The 12,800-nt window shown below is 45.2% G+C and overlaps 2 protein-coding genes across 2 annotated transcripts; both read left to right on the forward strand.

Moving 5' to 3' along the window:
- Window positions 1-4,375: 4,375 nt before the first annotated feature.
- On the forward strand, window positions 4,376-6,701 carry LOC133890329 (caffeoylshikimate esterase-like). Its single transcript, XM_062330737.1, has 9 exons — window positions 4,376-4,488; window positions 4,573-4,605; window positions 4,711-4,804; window positions 4,903-4,935; window positions 5,024-5,170; window positions 5,274-5,404; window positions 5,652-5,789; window positions 6,024-6,122; window positions 6,251-6,701. Exons 1-9 carry the CDS (start codon window positions 4,393-4,395, stop codon window positions 6,494-6,496), a joined length of 1,017 nt encoding a protein of 338 aa, XP_062186721.1. The 5' UTR covers window positions 4,376-4,392; the 3' UTR covers window positions 6,497-6,701.
- Window positions 6,702-7,862: 1,161 nt separating this feature from the next.
- Window positions 7,863-11,763, forward strand: LOC133924050 (UDP-glucuronic acid decarboxylase 1-like). The gene is made up of 7 exons (XM_062369424.1): window positions 7,863-8,562; window positions 9,227-9,374; window positions 9,501-9,580; window positions 10,324-10,407; window positions 10,480-10,554; window positions 10,992-11,084; window positions 11,158-11,763. The coding sequence occupies exons 1-7, from the start codon at window positions 8,014-8,016 to the stop codon at window positions 11,344-11,346; spliced, it is 1,218 nt and encodes a 405-aa protein (XP_062225408.1). The 5' UTR covers window positions 7,863-8,013; the 3' UTR covers window positions 11,347-11,763.
- Window positions 11,764-12,800: the final 1,037 nt, after the last annotated feature.

A 12,800-nucleotide genomic window follows, 5' to 3' on the forward strand; every position in this document is an offset into this window, starting at 1 on the left:
TTTTTATGCTAGTGGCTTAAACACTCACATACTCATGTATTTGAGTGGGTCTTGAGTCCTCTTGCCACTAGACTATTATCTTGAAGGATAACCTTGTCCGATGTCCATCCTATCTAGTTTCTTTGCAAGTTGCGAGTTTTTTTGTGCACAAAGACACATGGAATGATCCTGAATGGAACCTATGGTTCATATTCCATCTGTGGAGTCATGTTACCATGGAAGTAGTCTTCTTGCTTTGTCTCTCTAATTTTTTTGCTTCCGCTTGAGCATTTTGAGGTGCGTTGGGTGAGAAATAGAAAAATGTCATCTATTTCGAAAGAAATTTGTTGAGGCGCCTATTCACCCCCCTCTAGTCGCCATTCTCGTTCCTACAGGCCCACATTCCAAGGAGAGATTCTCTCACATGTCCTCGTCTACAGCTGCCCGCAGCGCGAGGTCGAGTCCCTGCACATCACTGACGAAGGCGGTTGACCCTGTTGTTGCCTCGCTCATCGCCCGTGACAATGTCTACCGGAGGGACCATGACCCTATGACTGGGGAATCCCTGACGCTCGGTACGGAGGGACTCATTCGCATGTTTGCTCTTGTGGCAGCAAGCGACACATCTTCGACCTTCTACACGCCAAGGACAGGGGATTCATACTCTGTTGTTGTCTTGATCGCCACCAGCGTTACTGCACCCCTCAGGGACCACGACCCTATGTCCGAGGAGTCCCTGCCTCGTGTTGGGGAACCTGTACGTGCTAATGTACTGCCTCTGGTGTCCCACAGTGTCAGGTTTGTGTACTCGAGACGTCGGACTCGCTTGACTACTTCTGGGCGCCGCTTAGAGCGTGAGGCACCCATTGCTCGTCCCTTGGTTCCTGAAGTTGTCTTGGGCCACACTCCTCCGAGCTCACCCTCTCGAGGCCAGGCTAGCCCAATCTCCACGGGCTGCGCCCGTTGTTCTCTTGTGGGCTCTGGGGGCCAACGCTCTTCGCAGCTTTGCCGTGTCCGCCGAGCTCATTGTCAAACAACGCACAAAGCCATCACGACCAGACGCCTGATTGACGAGGCCAAGCCTCCAATGGTGATTGCGCCTCAGTTGCCCCGTTGAGCTCTCCGTCTGTTCCAGCGGTTGCATCTTTCCTCCAAAGCCTCACATGGGAGCTCCCAACACCCCTGCCTACACCTCCTCGCAGAGATGCGCCTCGGTTGTACTCCGATCAAGGTCTGAGAAGAAGCAAGTGGCTGGCCACGCAATCTATCAACCCGTCTGTGCGGCCGTCCAAACGTGGGGAGGTCCTTCTTATGCGTCACCTTGGCCTATTAAAGGTGGGTGAGGCCATCACACCGCGTATACACCAGTCGTATCTTCAAATCTTCGATCGCCCTTTGTCCGATCAGCACATCAGGGCCATCCAGGATTTGTTTCCCTGCCAGGTGGTAATGGCAGCCCTGTCTGTTGCCCAACAGCTGGCATGCTAAGGCACCTCCTCATGTTGTTGCCTCTGCGTATGAAGAACCACAACTTCCTGTGTTGGAATGTCCGCAGGCTTAATTGTAAGGCCCGCCGTGATGTTGTCCGTCTGATCATCTCTGATCACAACGTCTCGGTGGTCTGATCATCTCTCGACCGTTTCTTAGTTAATGAAATTTTTGGTGCTGCCTTATCTGATTACTCATTCTTGCCGGCATCTGAGACCAGGGGCGACATTCTTGTCGCTTGTAAAATGCCGATATCCCTGGTTGTTGTTCAAGTTCTACAATTTTCAGTCACCGTGCAAGTGTCCTTAGCGTCCTTCAGCCAATTCTACCTGACAACGGTGTACAGCCCAACAGATGAGGCCCTTAAGGAGGCTTTCCTCGTTGAGCTCTCTGATGTCCGGGCGCACCTTCAGGGAACTTAGCTCATCTACAATGATTTTAACATGATTTCTTCGTCTGCAGACAAGAACAATGGGCGCCTGAACAAAAGGTCCATCACTAGATTCCGCAACTTCATTGACAGGCACAAGCTCAAGGACTTGCATTTGTACGGACGCCGCTACATTTGGTCGAATGAGAGGGCCTCCCCCACCCTTGTGAGACTGGACAGAGCGATGGCTTCAGTGGACTGGGACACTCTTTTCCCGAACAGCTTCCTTCAGGCTTTGTCCTCTAATTGCTCTGATCACTCACCGTTGTTGCTCTCAACCTCCTTGTGTTCGGTGCGCAGGCGCCGTTTCCATTTCGAATCCTTTTGGACTAAGTTGCCAAGGTTCCTACCTGCTGTGGAAAGCGCCTGGAAGCTAAAGCCGGTAGAACTCTCCTTGCCACCTCTCCTTCGGCTGGATACCCTCGTCCGGCACACAGCCAAAGAACTCCAGCGGTGGAGCGCCAAGCACATTGGTAATTTCAAGGATCAACTGTTAGTGGCGCGTGAAGTCATCTCCCGTCTGGACAAGGCACATGAAGTTCGGGAATTATCGACGACCGAGTCAGGGCTTCGCAAACACCTCAAAATCTTATGTCTTGGCCTGGCCTCCCTAGAGAGGATGATAGCGTGGTGTCGTTCAAGGGCGGCCTGGCTTCGTGACGGGGATGCCAATACCCGGTTGTTCCAATCCTATGCGAGCTACCACACACGAAAGAACTCCATAACTTCCCTTTCCACAGCGGATGGCACGGTTACCTCCCACCAAGCTATCCTTGGTGTTGCTCCCACCAGGGAGTTCTCCATTGATCTGCCTTGGGTCGAGATCGCGCCGCTTGACCTGCATGAGTTGGACGTGCCACTCCTTGAATCAGAGATTGTGGAGGCTATCAAGAGGATGCCTCTTCACAAGGCCCCGGGCTCGGACGGATTCACACCAGAATTCTACCGGGTCGCCTGGCCGGTTATCGGTAGTGATGTCACGATTGCTATTTGCGCCTTTGCCATGGGGGACAGAAGGGGTCTAAATAACCTCAATAACGCTTTCATCACCTTGCTCCCGAAGTTCATGGGCCAACCAAAGTGTTCCCTAAATATACTCCATGTGAAGGTAGCAAGAACGTATTGGAAGAAAATGTGATTCACATTTTCTTTATTGTCACAGATACAACATGCGTCACTGCCCTTACAACCTCTTTTCTTTAAAGTGGTTGCCATTTGGAGTCTAGTATTAAACATCTGCTAGAGGAAAATCTTAATTTTTTGGGGGCCTTTGTTTTTTCCAAATTTTCTCACTGATTGTGCTTCTTATCCCACCATCCAAGATAAAACGGTATAAAGATTTAGTTGTGAAATTCCTAGACTTCTCTCATGCCCAATCTATTTCATCGTCCAGCTCATCCAAGTGAATGGAGTTTATCAATGTCCTCAACTCTTCAACACTCCCTAACTCCGAGGGGGTCAGAGCTCTCCTTAAATTGATCTTCAATGTGCTGTTCTCAAAGCAATCAGCGACCTTCACAATTGCATCCGAGGTCATATTGTAAAGATCAGGGAATTGGACTTTAAGGGGGATGGTATGAACTCATGTGTCAGTCCAAAATCTAATCATTTTCCCATTGTGAACTTTATAGACGCCCCCCCCCCCCCCAAATGAAAAAGATGCTTAACCTTATATTCATCAGAATTGAGAGGAACATTTCCTCTTAGAGCTAAATAAATCTCAAACTCTCATGTACTTTTCCCTTAACAGTCTGCACCATAGGTCATCTCTATTATTCAGGATTTTTCAAATCCATTTCACCATTAGTCATTTATTCGTCACCTGTGTGTTGATGGTACCGAGACCTTCTTGGTCTTTTGATCTACATGCAGCCTACTATTTGATCATATGATATTTGAAAGTATCATGTCTGTTTTTAATCCCTGGTAAGCTTTGAAAAAGACTAGATCCTTAGAAAGGGAAAAATATATCCTCAGAAAGGCTTGTTTTAACTAACACCTGTATGAGTAGTCTTTACCTGTAAATCATGGGATTTTATCTCCTCCATGTTAGAACCCATGTCAGAATGGTCTCTCTTTATCTCCTTTGTATGTACTCTGTAGTCATAACTCATAACAACTCTTTGTTTTTCTGTGACTAGTGACAGTCTTTGTATTCAAAATGGGTATAGTAAATTTTCAGGTTACAAGTACGAATATGACTTTGATGTTGAAGATCAGAAACATGCCACACTTGTTCATGTCTTCTCCTGTATGGGAAGCTTCCTCCATCGCTTTCACCCATTTTTTTTCCTTTCATGGACACGCTTCACCAATTTGAGTTTGACTGACTCCCAGAATACGTTCGCTAGACCAGGGCAACCCTTGCCTGATATTTTCTGTGAAGGCGGTATGAAGAGAAAATGATACATTTCCTTAGTGCTGAAGATTATTTTTTCCTGAAATCCGAAGACCAGTCGCCGTCGCAATCTGCTGCTAACGAATTGTCTTCAGACATGGACAGTATATATGTGCAACACCTCTTGTGCTGTTATGCTTGCTGGTTGCTTGGACATAACCATACGGGATTTCAAGCACCTTCTCTTTACATGGTAAATTCAGAAGCAACCTGCTGCTGTTTCTCTACGTTACTTGGTCTCCTGTTACCCTTAGCATGAATCTTGTGATTTCTTCAGGCTCAGTACAGAGATAATATCAAGTATGAAGAGGTTGGTTCTGCTGCGACTCTGCTGGCCAGATCATTTTGTAACCGGGATATTTTCTTTTGATTCGATCGCTGTCTTCGCTAACTCATGGATGTGCGCTTTGGACAGGACTTCGTTGTGAATTCACAAGGCAACAGGCTCTTCACCTGCAGATGGACGCCGAAGAATTTGGAGCCCAAAGCTCTGATTTTTATCTGTCACGGTACATGTACCAGCACATTCTCCTTGACATTCATTCCCTTAGTCATGCATGATGAAAACTCAAGAACATAAAGTTCTTTTCATGGTTCAATTTGCTAGGATACGGAGGGGAGTGCAGCATATCAATGGGAGGTACAATCCTTCAGTTTCTTAACCTTTTAGTTCTGTTCATGAATGCAAAGCGTCAGGCATTTTAGATGGAAACTTCCATTGAATACAGACACCGCTGCTCGATTAGTGCACTCGGGATATGCTGTTTATGGTATCGACTACGAGGGCCATGGTAAATCTTCAGGCTCGAAAGGATACATATCGAACTTCAGCGACGTCGTCAAGGAATGTTCTAACCATTTCAAGAGTGTCTGCGGTGAGGATGAAGCTTTAAATCCCGGTTGTTAAGCTTGAAAATTACAGTGCAGCATCGGACCTCCATTGTCTGTTAACTTGCATAAGGCACTTTGCATTTTCAGAGAAGCCGGAGAACAGGTCTAGGAAGAGGTTCCTCTATGGCTTCTCCATGGGAGGAACAGTGGCGCTTCTGGTCCACAGGAGGGATCCTCTCTACTGGGATGGTGCCGTGTTGCTTGCTCCCATGTGCAAGGTTCTCAACTCAATTCAAACCGGAACAGAAAGAACATGTCCCTGTCTATATGGCTCATGCCATTTCGTTCGTTATTGTCAAGAATCAGTCAAATGATCGCTTGCCTCATGCTTTAGTTTTTTAACTTATTTTAGAACTTTTTTGGTACTGCTCTGTTTGGGTTTTGCTTAGTACGAGGAAAATTCGATTCCCATAGAAGTTTCTGAATATTCTTAGCAAAATGATTGTTCTTTTTACTTGATATCAGATCTCTGATGACGTACGGCCTCATCCGATACTTGTTAGTGCTCTGAACATGATCTGCGCCGTTGTGCCTAGCTGGAGAGTCATCCCTGCCCCAGACATGATTGACAAAGTCTGTAAAGATCCTCAGTTAAAGAAAGAGGTAATGAAGAATTGTCTCCGTTACATACTAGGAAGAACAAAGAAAACGCAGCAAGGGTCAGAGTAAAAACAGAAAAGAAGAATCTGATGTTTTTATATGTATACTTTGTGCTGTTCTATTTGGGAATTTCCTGTTATATAGGCTTCGTTTTCTTTTCCATGAGAGAGTTTTTTTTTTTTTTTTTTTTTTTGGTAAACATACTTAGTACTGTTCTTTGTCTGAATTCTTGTGCAGATCCGTTCCAATCCATACATGTACAGAGGAAAACTCGCACTGCAGACAGGCCGTGAACTCCTCACGGTGAGCCTAGACATCGAGAAGAACCTGCACGAGGTGACTCTTTCGCCATTGTTAGACCTTATCAAGCAGCGTTAGGAATTTGAGTCTCACCGTTGATCTTAAGATTTGCACACACTTTTTAACTATCCAATGCAACATTACACTTCACCGTTGGCTGGCAGGTCTCGTTGCCGTTCTTGGTCCTGCACGGGGAGGACGACATCGTAGCCGACCCATCGGGGAGCAAGCTGCTACACGAGAGGGCGTCGAGCAGGGACAAGACCCTGAAGCTGTACCCCGGGATGTGGCACGTGCTCATGGGTGAACAGCCAGAGGACGTCGAGCGCGTCTTCGCCGACGTGATCTCGTGGCTCGAGGACAGGGCGGGCGGTACGACGAAGCGTCATGAACCAGAAGAGAGGTTGTAACTGCATGTATTGAAAGCCTTTCAAGCATTTTTACGACAAGATCATTACTGCATTGTAAGGAAGTTCTTGTTAAATATTATCTCCTTATTCAAATGTAAGCTATTTTAACTTTTTCAGCTGCTCTTTAGATATAAGTTCTACAACTTGAATTCTTTTATTTGTTTCTGTTATGCCTTTGCTAAATAAATGATGTTCGTTAAACTAACTCGTGGATGCTTGCAAGGGATGATGTATTTTTGAGACGGCAACATACTTATTTGTGTCAAGATGAATCAATGAAAACTATCAGTTAACTATTTCATCGTATCCCACATCCTTGTACCCTCCGAGTTTGATGCAACATAGGAAAACAAAACACGAAACCTTGCATTCATGAAGCCATGAAACTTCATGTGGACAAAGAAATTAGAAAAAAAAAAAGTAGCTCGGACCAAACAACGCTGCGACCAAGTTTGGATGGGCGCGTTTCTTCGCTTATAAGAAGTTTGGATCGTAAGTTGAATGCAACATCGTAGTAAATTTGACCCCACCCTCCACTACGTGATCTCGCAGCTGTAGAGGAGAGGGCAGACGATGTAGCTACCGTCTCTGGCAGCGCGGTAAGAAAGGGCACAACATGCACCTCGAGATGAAGGCACACGACTGACAACATGCACTCATGGCTGCACTGAAAAGCATTTTCTCACCAATTTGAAATAAGCACTTCGAAGACATGATCACGATGATACCTTGAATAAATAAATCTAAAACGGTTGCTATTTCTCTGAGATCAGTGTTGATCCTCCTATGTGCTAGTGCTGATTGAACCAGTGGCGTTGAGCATGATGTGCCTGCGCAGCTGCGCTAACCAACAACATCCAGAGTTGTTGTGTCAAGAAAGGGGATGGAAAAAGAAATGTCAATTTGCATGATTGCTTCAGTCTGACGAGATGACATCTGCAAGGCCGGGCGAGAGAGCGACAGGTCATCTCGGATCACAGCCTCGGTTTTACTCGGATCCATAAAAAGTGTGCAACATAAACCCTATAAAACAAAAAAAAAACTTGCATAAAATCACCGAGGAACAAAACAACTCAGGAACTTCGCATGACATTCCCCCTTCCCCACCCCAAATTCTATGCCAAAAAATCCAACATATATCAACCTACTCCCTCCGGTAACAAAAGTAGTTTTTGACATAAACATCTTAACTCTAAGATTCAATAACCGAGATATCAATACCAAAAGAATATCACCTAGTATGTATATGTAATAATCAAGTTCACAAGTTTTTTTTATATGTGATCAACAGAAAAGAACCCAGCTTCAACCCTTTGATTAGACATTTTTCACAGAAAAAACAAAGCATTTCTTTTGAACCAAGAAAAAAAAACAAAGCATTGGACGGCCAATTCGCAAGGAACGAAGAAATTTCCCCAAAAAGAAAATCTCGTACTGTTCCGCTTGTTCTTCTTCTCCCCTTGCCCACCTCACCAACCAGGCACCCACCACCGCCTCCGCCCGGCCGCTCTCCCGCCATGAAGCAGCTCCACAAGTCGTCCCCCACCCACGCACTGTCGCCGGCGCACGCGCCGGCGCCCAAGTTTGCCAAGCCCGCGCGCCCCGGCCCGCGCTCCTGGCTCGGGTACCTCCTCCGCGAGCAGCGCCTCCTCTTCGTCGTCCTCGGCGCGCTCATAGCCTCCACATTCTTCCTCCTACGCCCCTACCTCTCGCTCTCCCCCTCCTCCCAATTCCCGGACCGCCGCCCGCTATTCTCCTTCGCGGATCACTCCCGCGTACCCACCGGCTTCCGCCCGCCGCCGCGCCGCGTCGTCGTGACTGGCGGGGCCGGGTTCGTGGGCAGCCACCTCGTGGACCGGCTGCTGGAGCAGGGGGACAGCGTGATCGTGGTCGACAACTTCTTCACCGGGAGGAAGGAGAACGTCGCGCACCACCTCCGGAACCCCAGGTTTGAGCTGCTCCGCCACGACGTCGTCGAGCCCATTCTCCTCGAGGTCGACCGGATCTACCACCTCGCGTGCCCTGCGTCGCCCGTGCACTACAAGTACAATCCGATCAAGACGATCATATCCTCCCCGCCCGGATCTGCACTTTCTTTTGATTTGCTTACATTGAAAGCGACTTAATTTGATCGCCATCTTCGTCTTTTTTCTTTCTCTCTCTTGGCGGTGGGTGGTGGATATGTTTGAAGCAAATCTAGCACAATTAGGGATCTGGGGAGTGGGAAGACATGGCAAAATATTTTTAGCTGTGTCGCATTGAACCGTCAGGTCAAATTGGCTTGCTGCGTTTAAGTAGTTTTATTGTTAGTTGGATTTGTGATCTGCTACTTGCAGTATGATCTTAACATAGAATGCGATCACACAGAATGCAGTCTAAGACTATATTCTGGATCTGGGTTTGCTCAAAAGTTGAACTAAATATAGTTAAACATCAATTTAGATTTACATCATTTGCTCGCTTTGGTTTAACTGATTATAGTTGGAGATCAATTCGTTCTAGTTTGAAGCTGGAGATTGGCCCATTGTAGTTTAGCAATTGGAAAGCGTATCTAAAGGAAGTCTTGCTGTGGATTCTTGTAATAACTATAGTCTTTTCAGTGTATGACTTCGGGTGTCATGTATGCATATAAGGTCGTCACCAATTTTTGCTGCTTGTGTCCGTTCACTATTGGTACAAGAGTTTTTGTGTTTCTATACTTTCAAATTTGGGCTTCTTAACTACTAGTACAAGACAAATGTCATGGGAACCTTGAATATGTTGGGTCTGGCAAAGCGAATTGGTGCAAGGTTCTTATTGACCAGCACAAGTGAAGTTTATGGTGATCCACTTGAGCATCCACAGAAGGAGTCTTACTGGGGGCATGTTAATCCTATAGGTGCTTAATGATGTGCTCTCCTGTCTATTTTTTAATAAGTTATGTTATTGTTACCTTTTAAGCCTCTTGATGCTGTTCAACACGCCACATTTCACCTCCCGAGAATCAATCCCTGGCCCTTTTCAGGTGTTAGGAGCTGTTATGATGAGGGGAAAAGAACAGCAGAGACTTTATCCATGGACTATCACCGTGGTGGTGGTGTTGAGGTAATACTCTAGTCTTTGTGGCCGAATATGATATCTTGATGTTTGACAAGAGAATTCTTATATATGCATTTAAAGCCTTTCATTTGTTCACTTTAAATTTAATTAACTGGAAAAATAAGAAAATTCAATGAAACACAATCTAAACTGCTTAAGGTATCATAACTGATCATTTCTACTTTGGTTGTACTGAAAAGATCTGGAAAGATGCAGTTCTATTGTGGACAACTATTGCAGGAAGCTAGGAGCCTATGAGATTGCAAATTTTCTTATTTCTCAATTGGCATCGTGGATTTATTTCATTAACAATTATTAAAATTATGTCATGTTTGGCAAAGCTCCAGCTCCAAGAATTTTTGGAACTGGATATTTCTAGCTCCAGGAATTCGCGGAGCTGGAGCTTTGGGTACACCGAGGCTGTTTGGGTGAGCCATTTCGTTTCCATTTTAGTCTAAAAATAGAGACTCAAACCACTTTATCTTAGCCTACAAAATCAAGGTCTGACGTGGAGCTACGAGCTAGAGCTCTGCTAAACAGGGCCTTATACCGCTTCATGAGACAAGAAATGACTAATATTTAGTATTTACATTAATATGTTGTATATGCAATCTTACTTAATGAATCTTAAGATGAAATAAAGCAAAATGTTGCAGCTTTGTATTAGAACTTAATGTAGCTTTGTGTGACCACAATGCCTTAATTGTTATCACTTCTCGTACATCTTTCACTAACTGACATATATACAGGTGCGAATTGCTCGCATTTTCAATACATATGGTCCTCGTATGTGCCTAGATGATGGTCGTGTGGTCAGCAATTTTGTTGCACAGGTATGTTTGCCACACATTGTGGGCTCTACTTTTCATAGGTGTGATTATGCAGCCGTATGTTTATCCTTGCAGGCACTACGTAGGCAACCAATGACAGTTTATGGTGATGGAAAACAAACTCGAAGTTTCCAATATGTTTCTGATCTGGTAAGCACTAAACACTGTCTAGTTGTGCATTTATGTGTGTGGACTGTGATCGTTAGCTGTATCTTCTGCTCTGTTGTTCCCTACTGCAAGTTCTCTGGGCAACACTCTCATTTGCACTTTACTTGTATGCCCTAAGAATCAACACGAAATGAAGTGTTTATTCACATAATTTTGTTATGCTTATTTTTAACATAAGGTTATTCACTATTCAGTCATAGATTCACTGGAACAGATAACTAGCACATTTTCTAGAGGCCCCAGGGAATTAGCTGTTCATTTTGTTGCGATGTATTTCCCCTTTGGGGAGAAAATTATCTATGACTTCGATCATATTGTGTACTACGCTTATATTTAATAGATGAAGATCACCCATGGCCACGCATACTTTTGCATATCTTCAATTAATTTTTCCATAATCTTTCTTGATACCCTTTTAGGTTGCTGGATTGATGGCTCTCATGGAGAGTGATCATATCGGTCCTTTCAACTTGGGAAACCCAGGGGAGTTCACCATGTTGGAGCTAGCACAGGTTTGTACACAATTTATTCAAATGAAAATTTTGTCATGAAATGGTGCACAAATGACCATTACACCTTTTCCAGGTTGTGAAGGAAACAATTGACCCGATGGCAACAATTGAATTCAAAACAAATACGGCTGATGATCCCCATATGAGAAAGCCAGATATCACCAAGGCCAAGGAACTGCTACATTGGGAGCCAAAAGTCTCTCTCAGGGAAGGCCTTCCGTTAATGGTGACAGACTTCCGTCAAAGGATCTTGGATGAGTAATCAAAGCAATGCTGTGGTATTGACTATCCATTTGATTCTGAATGATGCTGCAAATATAGTCGGAAGCACTTCACCAACTGAATCCATGCAGTACAATATACTGTATACACGATAGTTGAATCACTTAGGCCCCATTTGGACCATGGGGATTCCATAGTATTTCTACGGGAATAATACTGTTGCGTGTGAAATAGCTGCAAAGTTCATTTGGAGTTTTATTAATTTTATTTTTATCTTGGTGAGACAGAACAAAGTAGTTGAATATTTTTTGTGCATGTGTGGAATTCCTGAATTGCTGTCAGCGAGAGATAGGATATTTGCTGTATTTCAGGAGCTTTCGTAACATGACATCATGGATACTTCATTATGTGAAAAATGTAATGGAATGAGTTTTCCAGCTCAGTATTGTTGCTGTTACTTGTAATTTACGCTGTAAGTCTATAAATTCACCTCATAATACTGCTCAAAAAGGTTGACAGATAATGGTAAACTCAATCAATTATCTGAGAAGAGCTCGGATACATTTTCATCAAAACTTCATTTTCAAAGACTGAAGCTAATTTACAGCTTGGTAATGGTTTCTGCAAAATCTATCCCATCTATTTGAGATGTATTTTGAACTCCTTACTTGTTGGAGGATCTAGTTATCACGTAAGGATATCATTTTCAACAAACACCGTGTTTCGTCGGACTTCTTGGTGGCCCTGCCCTTGTCAGGAACGATATCGTCCGATGGTGTGAGCCTGGGACAAAGAAGTTAGTGATGAGCGGCTGTGTTGCGTTAGCTTGATCATCTGATTTAAGCCAACCGTTTGTGTAGAGTTGTTTTCTATTTGTGCAATTTTCTAGTTTTGTTTCTCTAGCTTATGGCCCCTTTTAGGACCCTTTAAGTAGTTATGTAAAACTGTCTTTTTCTTTAATACAAAGATACATATCTCTCCTAACTATTCAAAAGATGCGCTCTGAAACTGAGAGCCCTGCTCAAGCTGACATTTCCACCCGTTTCAGGTGCATCAGCAGCTCTGACAGCCCCGGCCCTCTGACGACCGCGATGTGGGACGACTCCTGGCCATCACGATGAACACCGAAGAACCTGAGGATGTCACCCGCGCCATCGCCGGCAAACGAGGCCTTCACCGCCACCATGTGGCTCCTGTTATCTGTCAAGCTGGTGACGATGACGCCCTGCAGCCTCCCCTCCAAATGCAGCACAAACTCCTCCTTGCCCCCGAGCTGCTCGTCAATGACGGTCACTGTGATTGGCCGGAGCGCGCCTCGCCGCGTCAAGGCGCGCAATCAGCTGCTAGTGTGGACTATTGGGGCCTGACTGGTGAAAACGGGGTGTTGCGAGGAAGGAGCTGTGGCTCTCGGCGGTGCGGCTCCGGTGGTGTACAGTGTGATCGTCTGGTCGGAGCTGTGGGGGGCGGACGGGGACTGTGGCTTGCCGGACGGCC

Source organism: Phragmites australis, chromosome 1 (genome assembly GCF_958298935.1).
Source record: "Phragmites australis chromosome 1, lpPhrAust1.1, whole genome shotgun sequence".
NCBI lineage: Eukaryota > Viridiplantae > Streptophyta > Magnoliopsida > Poales > Poaceae > Phragmites > Phragmites australis.